The 15457-nt window shown below is 30.9% G+C and overlaps 1 protein-coding gene across 7 annotated transcripts in view; it reads right to left on the bottom strand.

Annotated features, from left to right (window-relative positions):
- The window catches only part of LOC129916972 (protein held out wings), a 109293-nt gene extending 104341 nt beyond the window's left edge, over nucleotides 1–4952 (bottom strand). For 5 of the 7 annotated variants that reach the window (XM_055997246.1, XM_055997244.1, XM_055997245.1 and 2 more), the window contains exon 1: nucleotides 3960–4952. In XM_055997246.1, the coding sequence (XP_055853221.1) occupies nucleotides 3960–4101 (142 nt within the window). In that variant the 5' untranslated portion in view covers nucleotides 4102–4952. The remainder of the gene's footprint in view (nucleotides 1–3959) is intronic. The other 2 variants (XM_055997242.1, XM_055997243.1) reach the window with 2 other exon arrangements.
- Nucleotides 4953–15457: the final 10505 nt, after the last annotated feature.

Below are 15457 nucleotides of genomic sequence, written 5' to 3'. Positions count from 1 at the left end.
TTCAAACAGTTTGATTTAATCCAGTTAAATAAGGGTTTAACCTCGGAATGAATGTTAGTAGAAATTTTTTTTGCTCAATATCTTCCTTTTGCCATTCTATAACGTATCTCAAAAGTCTAGAAAAATCTCATGTCCGCTTGTCGCGATTTCAAGGACATATCGCGAAATGGAGATTTTCAAAATTAGCAAAAATAGGCTATGGTAGTATATACACATATGATACATGATTTCAAGGTATTTTTTAATGCTGATTCCAAAAAATCTAAAATTAAGACAATCTGACGTCTCTGGAAAAAGTTATACCTGTTTTTGATCTGTCAACTCATATTATTATAACAGTTGCAAACTTACTGCCGAAAAACCCTTAAAAGTTATGGTAGATGAGCCAAATTTTGCATGAAGATTTTAGAATCCATCATTATTAAAAATCAAAACAATCCCTTACAAAAAATATATATACCTACGAAATAATGGTATTTTTTGATGGAGGGGCAAATTTTAGGATATGCACTAAAGAAGATTCTTGTTCATCTTAGGAATAAGTGCAAATAGGCTAATTTTTTTCATTTTAATCTTTGTTTGGATATTCTCTAACTACCCTCAAAAATCTAAAAAAATCTCATGTCCGCAAGTCCTAATTTTCTTGGTTTGAAAATAAGGTGCAGATTTTAAAAAATTAATAAGAAAAGTTTAAATTTTTATATGTATACCAACATAAGCGACATGATTTAAAGGTATTTTTTAACACTAGTTCCAACAAAACTCACAAACAAGTCAACCTGACCATCCCTGAAAAGTAATGCACCTTATTCATGTTGATCTGACACAAATATATGAAGTGTAGTTTTCCAATTTTTTAAAATCTGCACCTTATTTTCAAACCAAGAAAATTAGGACTTGCAGACATGAGATTTTTTCAGATTTTTGAGGGTAGTTAAAAAATATCCAAACAAAGATTAAAATGTAAAAATTAGCCTATTTGCACTTATTCCTAAGATGAACAAGAATCTTCTTTAGTGCATATCCTAAAATTTGCCCCTCCATCAAAAAATACCATTATTTCGTAGGTATATATATTTTTTGTAATGGATTGTTTTGATTTTTAATAATGATGGATTCTAAAATCTTCATGCAAAATTTGGTTCATCTACCATAACTTTTAAGGGTTTTTCGGCAGTAAGTTTGCAACTGTTATAATAATATGAGTTGACAGATCAAAAACAGGTATAACTTTTTCCAGAGACGTCAGATTGTCTTAATTTTAGATTTTTTGGAATCAGCATTAAAAAATACCTTGAAATCATGTATCATATGTGTATATACTACCATAGCCTATTTTTGCTAATTTTGAAAATCTCCATTTCGCGATTTGACCTTGAAATCGCGACAAGCGGACATGAGATTTTTCTAGACTTTTGAGATATGTTATAGAATGGCAAAAGGAAGATATTGAGCAAAAAAAATTTCAACTAACATTCATTCCGAGATTTACCCCTTTTTTCTCCTTATTTTACTGTATTAATTATTTTTAAAATAAGATATTCTTATATTTTCATTACTTTTTGAATCCATTAACAATTTGTTCGAAAGCTTCAAACCAAACGAATGACATTCCGTTCAGTTGAATACGAAGTCGTTTGCTGTACGTATGACATCATGCCAAATGAACAGATTTCGTTAACGAGTTACTCGTTAACGTATGCGACGATTTGACCCCTGATTTTTTCAACGAAGAAAAAGGGTGTTAGAAAAGTTTAGTAAAGGTTTTTGCTGGGGAAATTCAACATTTTGAAACACATGTGAATTTTTCCATATCGACAAGACTAAACGTTTCACCGGTAAAGTTATTAGATCATAGATGTTGCAAATATAAATATATTTATTTTTCGAATATATAAATATGTAAGGTTCATAGGATGAATGCTGTTGTATCTACTCTTTTAAAAAAACAAAATTTTAGCCGTTGTTACCCAGCTGTTTCAAAAATCAAATTAAATGGTCAAACACATGCTACAAAAGGCTTTAAAATTGTATTAAAAGATGACATGTTGCTTATTTTCGAGGGGTCAGTTTATATAAATACATCCAACAACGAATTTCCAGTTCTACTACATTGGATTTGGATATTATGTGATTTTCAAAAATGAACGAAAGTACTGAAAACTTGTTTTAAGACTTATGGAATGACAAAAAGTTAATAATAGGTTTTTATTCGATAAAAAATAACGAAAATAATTGTTTAAACTAAGATTTCGTAAAATAATATCACCAGATGGTCGTTTAAATGGCACGATGTCGCAAAGTCTACGTAATTTTATTCACGTCACTGGCATTGGGTTAAGTTAATTTCCACGCAAGAAAATAGTTGCGCGAAGACCATCTTCACCAAGCCCTAAAAAATTATGCAAAACTCATTTTTCATGATTTTTTGGTTTAGCTCAAAAGACTGTTGAAATATACATACAAGTTGCAAGTTGGTTCTTTTAGTACGAAAAAAAAAAATGTTTGAAAAATAAATTAGTTCATTGTTGAAAATGTAGGAATTTTTGTACTGATTTCTCAATAGTAAACTCTTGGTAATTTTCTCATTCAAAATACAAAAAAAGTTTGTTTTTTTTCGGCAATTCCTCATCCTCATAGAAATTTTGTCGGACACCAAAATTAATTACACCAGATTTTCTACATTTTTATGATTCTGAATGCAATTTGGTTGGAGTCATTCAGAATTAAACAATATTTTTTACTTGATCTATATATTCGTTTCGTGTCCAAAAATTTTGTTCGTTTTGATCAAAACTAACATTACGATGATGGTCGGTGAAATTCAAAAAGTGGTTTTCATCATGACCTCCGTCGGCAGTGTGGGCAAAACGGGTAGACGGATTTTCTTCAAATTTGGTACAGACGATTTTTATAGAATTCTGAAAGATTTTTTTTTATAATATCTAGCTTTTTTCAATACAAAATTTTCAAGTTAGGTATCTATTGCAATATTCTCGAAAACGACTCTAACGATTTTGATGAAACTCTGGGAATGTAATATTCATTTCTTTATGTTTCTTGTGTTTTAAAAATTTTAGCATCTGACATGCAAATCGACATTAGTAGTACCTAATAAAACATACATCTCACTGCCAAACTAAGAAGTGAAGTAAAGTTGTTAAGAAGTGGCTTATAAGCAATTCATTTCTAACTAAGTCGATTTAAAAATGATAACATTTTTTTAGTTTGGAAGTGAGATGTTATGTTTTATTAGACTACTGATTTTTTGTTAAAATCGAGTTTTCGCTAAATTCGGTTCTATTACTAAGGGCCATTGTTTGTTTTCTATTTTCACTTTCGAAATCTACCTATCGCAAACAATTTCATACTCACTGTATCTACGATCTATTGATCAAAGAGTGAGCAGTGAGCACCACATAATTTTTTAAAGGTTAGGTTCGACAGCACCTATACACATTTAATAAAAAAAAAAAACACTAGAACAGAACCTTAAACCAGCATCATCTTCTTCATAATCAAGATGCTATAGAAATAGAAATGATAAAATAAAATAATAAAAAAAAAAACGATTCGACGAATTGAAAAATTTCGTCATCGACTCAAACAAAAACAGAAAAAAAAAAACTCGGAACTCGCCATCGAAGCGAGTAAATGAAATTCCAATAGAAAAAAAGGGTCATCAACCTGAGATACAGAATGATGTTGTTGTAGGAATACCTAAGTAAAAAAAAGGGTTCCTGAATCTCAGAGCTCTGAGTTTGTTATGCACTTGTCCTCATCGACTTTTCTTGAAAAACAGGAATTCGATAGAAAACCAGAATAAACATAAGTCCACATACGGGGAGGTAAATGGTGATCTGATGGATACAAAATTCCACCATCTCCTCCTTTAAGGTATTTCTAACGAATGGGTCTTAAACTAAAGGTACTTGTGGGACCTTTAAAGTCAAACTCACCTTCATCCAGCAAACGTTCCACGTGATTGAAAACGTTCGGAAAAGCTGCCAATTGTTTCCTGTCCTTAAGTAATTGAGCCAGATAGTCGGCTATGCTCTGTGTGTTTTGTTGTTGTGTGTTATTATTTTCGCAGACACTCATTTTGCCGTTTTGTTTCCCTCTTCTCTTCGAAACACAGTTAGGTTATAGAATTAATAAAAATAATAGTAAAAATTTTATTTAAAAATTTTTATTCTAAATAACTGCAATATGAAACAGGTACTTTTGCGCAAATTAGGGATGCCACTTTTGATTTTTCTTACTACTTTTTTTTATTTATATTGCACTTTGTTACGAACGAAGTAATAATATGTAATTAAATTCCACTCGATTCTTTTCTTTCTTCTTCAGCACTTTTGTGTTGTTTGATTTCCACGGAAAATCAAATGAAATTGAAAATTTTAAGTAATTCTTCTTTTGTCAGGGTTTTCCACCGCCGATGTTGCCGTTTAACAAAAAATTTTGTGTATGTGATCGCACTTTTTTCCGAGAGGAAAATTCAGAGAAAAATCAGAAAATGGAGGAAAAACAACGAAAAATTCCAGCGGGGATTTATATATTTCAATTTCAATTCTTTTATTTAATCCCACAGATCGTTCTCTTATATATGCCAGAAGTAGACAATAAAGTAAAAAATAATAAAAACGAAGAGAAATAAAAATGTTCCCTTTTTTATATCGTCGATAACCAAAAGAACGAGTAAAGAAAAGTGAAAGATTTTCCAAAAAAAGAAAAAACCTCTTGCCGATTTATTGATCCAATATACAAAAAAAAAAAAGAATGATTTTTAAAGTTTTTTCCCGTGTCCTAAAATAGATCTTCTACCTTCTGAGATAGATAAATTAACCAAATAAATTGTATTTATTTTTTTTATTTCTATTTTAGTTTAATATCAATATTAACAATCGCTTGCATTTAACGAAACGAACCGACTGCCTTTCAGAATTAAACTGAATTCGAGACGATTTGGTTATTGCGAGCGGAGCTGAATTTCCTACGATCAAACCAAAGTAAAGTGGATGATTATGTTCATATGGAGGTGGTTGATGGTTGTTTCGTTTTAGATCGATAGTATTGCCATCTCTATTTGTCCACAGGGATGATTGGTGAATTGTGGTAATACTTGTCTTGGTTACACTTGTAGAAGTTATTGGAATTTGTCGTGGGTGATCAAATAAAAATCTATTTTAGAAAAAAAAAAAAATCATTTATAGTGTTGTCTCTGTTGCTTTGGATGAGTTCGTTTTTCTCGCTTTTATTTTAAATTTTAAGATTTTGTGATGAGTGTTTGAGAGTTATACTTGTTGCTCATTGAAATACGATCGTTTTGGCGATGGTAATGGTTTCTCTTTCTTTTTTGTTATGAATGGCGGTTGTTTGGTTAGAGTGTGTGTGTGTGTGTGGGATCGTGTAAGGTTTAAAGTGTTGACACTTATATTTTCTTTTGTACGAAAGTAGTGTGGACAAAAAGTGGGAACACATTTTGGGAAACAAAAAGTCGGAGTTTTTGATTAAATACTTAGCAATATTTGTTGATAAAATGGCGCCCAACGGGAACATATTCAACAAACAAAGGAAAAGTATTGAATGTAATTTAATTTTAAAAGTTCAAATGACGCATTGTAGCTGAGGTCATTTAAACCTCTAAAAGAGAACATATTCAGATCAAAATTATATTTCCATTTAAAAAGCTTTTTTTACTTAGGTATCTAATATTATTGATAAATGGCGCCCAATGCAAAAAAATTCAGACTTGTTTCTTATTTCCAATTTAAGTACTTTGTTCTTCTAACTATCCAATGATGTTAGACGGCGGCGCGCCGTTCAACATGAAAATGCTCAAACTTATATTTTTCTAGTTAAACACTTTGTGAAAGTAATTATACAGTACTATTTTTAAATCGCGCCCAACGTGAAAACTTTATTATATTCAACCATTTATCCAATATTATAATTGAATGGGCTCCCAAAGATGAGCTCTCACCGTTACCAGCCAAAAAGGCTCCTTGAACATTTCGTTCACTCCTTGTAACGATTTATTAAAATTTGGCTTTTAAAAATTTTGAGCTTGGCTATTTTTATTTTAAGGAAGAAAATCTACCAGAGCATGAAAACAATAATATGTATGTATATCAACAAGATGAAAAACAAATAATGATTATACTTGAAATATGATAATTCAAACTTTTCTGAAAATTATAAGTCAAAAATATCATATAAAAAAAATTGTATGCGTTTTTTTACCATTTTTGAAAGCGGCTAAATATTCTTGACCTAAGTATTTTTAAATTTGGGTCCTTAACCTACCTTCAAATTATTTTGGCAATACTGGCTTTCACTGAAACTGATTTACTTTTTAAATAAATATATATAATTTTTTATTATTTTTGTTATTTTTTTCTTTCTTTTATATTCAAGGTAGTTATTGAAATTAATGTTTCAATTAAATAGTTTTTTTTTCAGATCCGTCTTCTCCCAACTGAATGCCAGTTCTGATGGGTCGAATGACATTACTGATTTTTCAAAAACTTATAATCAAAACAAAACTGACTTATAAAAAAAAAATAAAGACTAAATGTAAAAAAAAAAATTAACCGATATTGAAATTATTACCATTATTATTTTTTTTCGTTTTAAGTAATTTTTTTTTTTCATTTGCCTTTATTTTTAAATAACGTACTTAATTTAGCCCTGTTATTATACCTTATCCAAAAATCATATTAGTAGGTATATTGTTCGAATGTATTGTGAGGTATTGCTTTTCAAAGTTCCGTATCTTTGGTTTGTAAAATCCGTATAATCTTCAAAAGTATACCAATAATGGGAAAAATTATTTTACTTTCATAGGGAAAAAATTAAAAAACCGAAAAATTTAAAAATTTAAATTAAAACGACATAACCTCGAAAGTATTGTCCTCGCAGAAAAACAGTCTATACTACCTACAACTTTGTTCAGATAATTTATTCGGTCAAGCTTATAGTTTGGGAAATATAATAATATACCTAAATACAGGGTGTCCCAAAAGTAATGGATCAAACGAAATATGCTGATAGGCCAACCTTAGGGCTCTCAGAATTTGGTAACTTGTTCATCCCAAATCCTTACGGTTTTCGATTAAATGCAGTTTTTGTGAAATTTCGAAAAATCCCGACTTTGCAACAGTATTTTGCTTCCTCCGCTCATAATTGATTTTTGTTTTTTACAATTCTTTCACTAAAACATTGCCAAATAATAAGAAATAATTATTTAATCAAAATATTTTTTATTTCATACACCACTTTGCTGCAAATTATGTAACTGTTCCATGTTTTATAAAAACTCAATTTCTTACTTTTATTTGAGAGGAACATCCCGAAAAAAAAATTGTATGGTGTGATACTGGTTTATTATTTTAAAAACTTCCCGTGTAAATGCAGTTTTCAAAAATGTATTAAAATTTCCAAAGTTAGAATTAGAACGAAAAATATTACAATTTTAATGCAAAAAAACAGGCGTTTTCAGAGCTATTTAACAAACAAAAATCGAGACTTTTATTCAAAAAGAAATAAACAAACAACAGTCGAGGAAATGTTTTTATTTTTCTTTGTAATTTTTTTCTGAAAAGGCCTGTTTTGTTGCATTTAAATTGTAATATCTTTCGTTCTAACTTCAAGTTTGCAAACTTTTATACATTTTTGAAAACTGCAATAACACGGCAAGTTTTTAAAATAATTAACCTGTTACACACCATACAAATTTTTTTCAGGGTGTTGCTCTGAAAAAAAATTAAGAAATTGAGTTTTTATAAAACATGGAACTGTTAATTAATTTGCAGCAAAATGGTGTATGAAATAAAAAATATTTTGATTAAATAATTATTTCTTATTATTTGGCAATATTTTAATGAAAGAATTGTAAAAAACAAAAATCAATTATGAGCGGAGGAAGCAAAATACTGTTGCAAAGTCGGGATTTTTCGAAATTTCACAAAAACTGCATTAAATCGAAAACCGTAAGGATTTGGGATGAACAAGTTACCAAATTCTGAGAGCCCTTAAGTTGGCCTATCAGCATATTTCGTTTGATCCATTACTTTTGGGACACCCTGTATAATAAAATGGCGGAAGGGTGGTGTACCGAAAATCAAGACTTAAGCTTTCCTAATACCCTTCTTGCAGATTTGAAAAAATCAGCCTTCCTATATTTCGTTCAGAAAAATGCCTGTTTTTTGCTAAGTTTTTTGTACCATAAACACGATACTTCTTATTAACAATAAGGAATGGTCTAATTTGAAGTTAAGTTTTTAACTTCGATTTTTATTTCCCATTTTTTTTTACAAATTAACCAAATGCTAACATGCTTATAGTACAGGTTAAAAAGGCATTTAAAAAAAATTGTGCACTCATGAAACTTGGCCAAAAGTTTGCTTTTGGGATAAGAACCAAGGATTAAAAACAAGGGGCTTGTAACAGCTAAATATTTTCGAAACCCATTCGAAAAACAAGATGAAATTCGGGATGAAGGTTTTAGATAAAGCAGGGGCAAAGGAGCCATAAAATTTCTAAAAATATTTTTGGTGAAAAGGCCTGACTACATTTTTCATACTTCTGAGTTATAGAGAAAATTACCAAATCCAATACCGCAATTTGCATATAAAAATGAAAAAAAAAATTTCAAAAATATTTGGAATTTTCTGACTCATTTATAAACCCCTAGGCTAAAAAAAATAAATCAGAGACAATACCCTAACTCCAAATATGGCAAAAAATAAATCAAAATCGAAAATTTTGTAGTAAGGGCCTTTTTGTGATTATGGGCAGTACCTATTGTCTATGTGGCAAATGGAAGTTATAACATTAAGTTTCAAAATGGCCGTTCAAATGTTAATGTACCTATGATTTCAAAATTTAATTGAGTGTTTAAAAAAAAAGCCATACCAATTTAAGATTAAATTAAGTATGGGTCATACCGAAACTATACTATTTTCAGCAAAGTATAGAAAATATCGATTTTCTAATTTTCAATTCAATATAGAAAAATATAATTTATTGAAAAAAATAAAATTTTAATTTAGCTTTATGTCAATTTTTTTCCTCATGATGAATCTTATTCTTAAAGCTTAAATCATTTATAGTCACGTATTGTCGTGATTTTAAGTTCAATCTTAAGCTCTTCAACGTTCTGATAACAAAAGTTTCAAGACATTACCTTAGCTCTTAGCATCTCAAATGGCAAATTTAATGCGATTTACCACAAATCAAAAATTTATAATCTCTAAAAATTTCGACATCTCTTATACCGTCAAAGAATTCCCTGTTTAAGGCAAATTATATACTAGCCCGTCAATCCAAAAAAGTTGAGCAACTCATAGTTATCCCAGCTTAATCCATTGGTTCCGATCATGTCTGATGGAACCAACCATACCTAAGCATACGGCCGACCGATAGTTGGCGTTGCCCAACTAGAAAGCCACATGGCGCTTAACCATAAATGTGCAATGAAACCTCTCAAAGTAAGCGCCTTTTCAACTCTCCAAAAAAAATAATAATAATAACGACCTATGAGCGGATAAGTCAAGTAGGTGCCACATACGGTCATGTGCATTTGAATACAATGCCACATCGATAATTTGTAAGTTATCCATTTTGGGTGCATCATGCTTGGAACGGCAACGGTAACTGCAAGACTGCAACCCAAAACCAAGTGACAAACTTAACTTGATTTGTTTCGGAACCGTTGCAGGCGCTCGCACTCAAAAATTCACACCTCTGAACTGGGACTCTTACTTCAAAGTGTGGCTTGAAGTTTGGAGTGATCGTGTGTGTTTGATCGTGGCAAGAGGTGCGTGGCGGTGGTATAGCAAGCAAAAAAGCACGCGACACACGCGCAAAAGTTTGAAAAGATTTTAATTCAGCTACTTACAGACGGATTTTGCATTGCAAATTATTATGAAATTTTTTGGCACAAATGGCGATCTTTCGTTGCCAATTTGCAGAGGGATAATGGAAAAATCTAATTTAATAAATCTTACATAATGCGAACGAAATAATAATATTCCACCCGCTTCCATGCCCCTCGCAAGTAGCTTTAACACAGAAAATTCATGACAATTGCCATATTCGTTTGACGACATTCGGTGTTTGCGGCTTATATACGTTGAATAATGAGGAGAGTTGTAGTTTTTTAAATGGTTACTTATGTACGGCTCTATTGGAGGCGGGCACTGATTCATTGGCTTCTTGATAGGATTTAACCAAAACTGATATTCGCGATGTGAGATAAATGGATTGGGACTAAGTTACCAAAATAAAAAAAAAAAAACTTCTTTCGAATGACATAAATGGAGCATGTGGTTCTTCATAAGTTGGTATATTTTTTTTTTGTTTTAAGTAATCCAAATTTATTTAAGCTGTGAATAAAGTTTGGTTTATAAAAAAAAAAAAATATTTAAAAAACCAAGAGATTTAAACAAGATTTTTTACTTAACGAAATCAGCTTACGTAATACAAAAATATCGCTTTAATGGTTTCTATGACTGTATGATTTCAACCCTCTATTCTAAGTTATTTTGAATTTTTTTGTTTAAGATTTAAGAACAATTCAGCACCAGCTATAGTATTTTGCTAACTTTGCCTTTTTTTTAATCGTCTGCAAGAAATAGCTTTAGCAAACAAGTTGATCTAATCTTGATATCGAATATGCATTTAATTTTAATTATTTTGCCAATTTCACCTTTTTTTTATCAAAATTCATTGCTTAAGATCTTAACTTATTGGGGATTCAAGTCGAAATTAAAAAAAAAATGCAGTCTAATTAAATTTAAAAATTACCAAAAACTTTGGTTTATTTTTAAAAATTCGGTTTGAAAAAATTAAGAAACACTAATTTTTTTTGCAAGCTTAATTCAAAAGTTTTTTATCCTTTGAACAAATTTTGGGCTTTTTTGACGTTTCATTTTATGGAATTTTGAGCGATGTTTTTACGAGTATGACGTTTTTCGTTTTAGGTTAAAAAACATTGGATTTTTGACCAATATAACTTGAGAACAGAGTAGACCACATTTTCTGACTTATTACATAATTCACTCCCTCCTTAAAAAAAAAACTCATCCAAAATAATTTTATCAAGTATCCGAGGTACACGACCAATTTTCTTTCCAACAAAATAAAACACCCTTTCATGCAGATATTTTTATGGACATTTTAGATTCTTAGTCCCCTTTTCGGTAGAACTCAAATATGTTAGCCCTGTTCCTTTGGGAGGTGGCAAAGTACTACTAGTAGTTTACTACCGATTTTCAATGGAACGCACTTTCAACGAATTCAATACAAATCGTATCTACTCGGGAAAGAGAGCATGAGTAGATGATAGTTCACTGGCCAACAATTTTCAACTTTTTAAAATTTTCCAGAGAAATTTATATCAAATTTTATAGATTTGGGTTCAGTAAGCTCAAAAATCATATTGGTTTCTTTCTAGCAACTCATGGTTTTTGAAACATTCATACTAATTTAGTTTTCCTTTTATTGAGCGTTTATTCAAATTTTCCAGCAAAATTTATATGTATTAAACTTAGGGCAAGTTGTACAAACGTAGGTCAGCTTCGGTTCAGGAATTTAACTCTCCGATTTCTGCGGATTAGGTGTGGATCAAGTTTGGTTCAAACGCATGACTTTAGCTATTTTAAAATAATTGAACCCGTGCTAAAACTGCACCTTTAACACCGATTTCAGAAGATAAAAGTTGCTGAACCACGGATTAAATATTTGTACAACTGGCCCTTAATGTATTTGAGGTCAGTTTACCTAAAAATCCCATTCATTTATTTTTAGGAGCTCTATTTTGGGAAATATTTTAGTTTTCAATTTTAAAGTTTAAGTGACCTCAACTCCAAAGCGTTTCGCCCAGGTCACTTGAACTTTAAAATTGAATTATATTCAATCGCTGCACCTAAAATAAAAATAATTTTAATAATTTTTTATTATTTTTGTTATTTTTTCTTCGTTACTATTTTAGTTTTCCACATTTTCGGAGTAATTTTGTACTAATTTTAAATTTAGTTTATTTTAACTGTTTGTTAACATTTTGCAGAAATTTTTTTATCCTAATGCATTTGGGTTCACTAAGCCTAAAAGCTAAAAACCACACTGGTTTCTTTCTAGGAGCTCTATTTTTTGAGATATTTTCATTTTCCACATTTTGGGGGTGATTTCATTCTATTTTTTTTTTTTTTTTTTTTTGAGATTTTATTATTACAAGCGTTTTTAAAGCTTTTCTGGAAAAATTTATTTCGAATGTAATGTATTTCTGTTCAGTATAAGTAAAATAAAAATACAAAAAAAAATTTTTAAATAAAAAAAACATTAACAAAAAAAAATATATGAATTTCTATGCCTTTTCATGTATGAATAATTTAAAAACTAGAGCTGCTAGAAAAAAACTAATGTTGTTTTCGGAATCAGCACCCTTAATTTAGTAAGAAATGATAAACAACGGTCTGGAAATTTTTTGTGTGTTGTTTGTTCAATAATTATATTGAAGAAAATAATTAAATGTTGCATTTTAAAAGAACTTTTTATTTAAAGAAAAATAAATTCTTGTAGATAAGCCTTCCAACCCAGTTGCAGGAAAGATGATCTTATAATCCAATTCAAATATCATTTAACTCAAGAAGAGAAAATTGATAAAATTAATAAGATAAACAAAAAATCTTGTTAAATCACTTGCGCTATTTAGTTCCATCATTGCAGTTATAAACTTTCATTACTACAAATGTTCATTTATAATGAACAAGTCGAGTATGCATAAAAATGAAATCATTTTTCCTTTTATTATTGTTCAGCTGATTTAGAGATAAGTTATAAAAAGTGAAAACAAATTTGTTTAAAGGTTTTGATTCTTTCGAACTGAGAGACATGCTGTCATCTGTTGAAGATGATGCATTATTTTAGAAATGACAGCAACCGTAAAATCCATCAGTTCTCCCACTAACCGTGACAGAATTGTATTTAATTTGAATTTAATAAGATTTACCTTTATTTTTTAAACTTGTGCTTTGCTTTGTTTAGTTTTTTGTGTGTAGTATCATCAGATTCACATTAATGTCGGACAAGTAAAAACAAAGAAACGAGGTTAATATAACAAATTTTTACGTAGGAGCATAGTATTATTTGGTAATTTCTTGTTAGTTTGTGGGTAGAAACACCTATCAACAGGTGAATTAAAAATGATGATTTCACTTTTAATGACAGATGGTGTAGATGCAAATAAAAAAAAACGTACAATCTTTAATAATTACTTGAATGCACAGGGTCAATTTAGTTTAAAAGAAATCTATTGTTAATTAAATCCTTCTTCTAGGTATTATCAATACGACAATACCTTTAATATGAGCTTGTGACAGCTACGGTGACAAAATGAGAATGACAAGCAACATTTTTATCCAAAGTACATACTTAAATACTAAGAGTGACACAGCGCCTAAAAGAGGGCGGTGGATTCGGGCCACAATTAGCAAGCTTTTACAACCACCTTCCTTCAGCTTCCTCGCCCAGTTGTTTATGTTCCCTTTTCACTTGCGCCATCCGTCCATTTATAGAGGAGTTATCCATAAGCTCAACATGGCCAACCTATACTTATTTGTGTTTTATCATTGTTTTATTTCTTTCTCCAACACAGAGAAAAATAGACCACATAAAATAGAACAAAAACAATAAGATTTCTCTATGGTTTTCATCCAAAAAGGAAACGTTTTTAAAACAATCGGGCTTTTCTTTTTGTTTTTAAATCTGCACTTGTAGGGTTTTGAAAAGAAAAAAAAAACGACGACCAGGCTGGAATCGGACTGGAGACTTCAAATCATTAGTCGCCCACTTTACCACCTGCAGGGCCGTCTTTAACTATCCTGGGGCCCTTGGGCACACAAGAATTTGGGGCCCTTTTGGTGAGTAAAATAAGTACAATGGTTGGCTTAAAGGCAATAGTTATGGTTAAAAAGGGGTGCCAATATATCGTTTCATATAAAGTAAAGGGGGTGCCAATAATACGTGCATCGAGACATCAATCGTTGCCACTACCAATAGTTGTACCCTGTATCCGTTATAAGTTTCAGTTTGAAGAATTGGAAAAAAGAGCTCAAACGGATTGATAGATTTGCTAAAAACTCGGTACAGACGATTTCTACGTAATTTTCAAGAGCCGTTTTTTTTTATTTTTTGCCTTTTTATTTTAATGTCTCTTTTTCAACGGATATCTACAGTATAAAGTTTTTGAGATATTGCAATTTTCTCAAAAACGGATAACGATTTTGCTTTGAAAAAAAAATATGTTTTGCTGCAAATAAGGCCGCACTTTTGAAAGAAGAAAAATATTTTTTGGACCGTTATTAACGGTACCTACTTGCCATAGAACCGATTTCTTAATGAAAACGACACAACCGATTTTAATGAAAATTTTTACATAAAAAGGTTTATACTGACATTAACTAAGAAAACTTAAAAAAAAAATTATTTTGGATATTTTTTTTTGTGTGCCGGGGATGATAGCAACATGTCGCGACAGTGCCAGCACACAAAAAAAAAGTTGTATGTACTAGGAACCAGATCAAGGGGCACGGTAGTGCCCAGCCAAGTTCTCTAGCAACTTTGGCACTACACCCTTATTTACAGGAAACAACTCAGGCCATTTTCGACACCCCTCTAACTTCCACACCAAAGATGCTAGAAATTTCAAACTCACTACATTTGTTGAGCTCGTAAAAACCAAACTCCTCACAAAATTTCAGCCTCCTACGATGAGTAGTTTCTGAGATATAGGGCTTCAAAAATCGCAAAAACCGTAACTGACTCACTGACTCACTGACAGATCATCAAAATTATGGAGAACTTCCCGATATCGTAGAAACTTGAAATTTTACACGGTGATAGGACTTGTGGTGTATACAAAGGAAAAAATCGAAAATTTGAGATTTTCAATTCAGGGGGCGTGGCATCCGCCCATTTCCGCTGAATTTTCATCATATATTATAGAGCACTTCTGATTATCGTAGAATCTTGAAATTCGGTAGAATAGTAGAGCTGGTAGTTAATACAAAGGAAAAAATTTAAAACTTGAGAATTTCAGCCAGGGGGCGTGGCAACCGCCCATTTCCGCTGAATTTTCATAAATTATTATAGAGCACTTCTGAATGTCGTAGAATCTTGAAATTTGGTAGAATAGTAGAGCTAGTAGTTTATACAAAGGAAAAAATTTAAAACTTGAGAATTTCAGCCAGGGGGCGTGGCAACCGCCCATTTCCGCTGAATTTTCATAAATTATTATAGAGCACTTCTGATTGTCGTAGAATCTTGAAATTTGGTAGAATGGTAGAGCTGGTAGTTTATACAAAGGAAAAAATTTAAAATTTGAGAATTTCAGCCAGGGGGCGTGGCAACCGCCCATTTCCGCTGAATTTTCATAAATTATTATAGAGCACTTCTG

This window comes from Episyrphus balteatus, chromosome 3 (genome assembly GCF_945859705.1).
Source record: "Episyrphus balteatus chromosome 3, idEpiBalt1.1, whole genome shotgun sequence".
NCBI classification, from domain to species: domain Eukaryota; kingdom Metazoa; phylum Arthropoda; class Insecta; order Diptera; family Syrphidae; genus Episyrphus; species Episyrphus balteatus.
The sequence above is the reverse complement of the archived record's forward strand: the minus strand, read 5'-3'. Positions and strand labels throughout refer to the sequence as shown.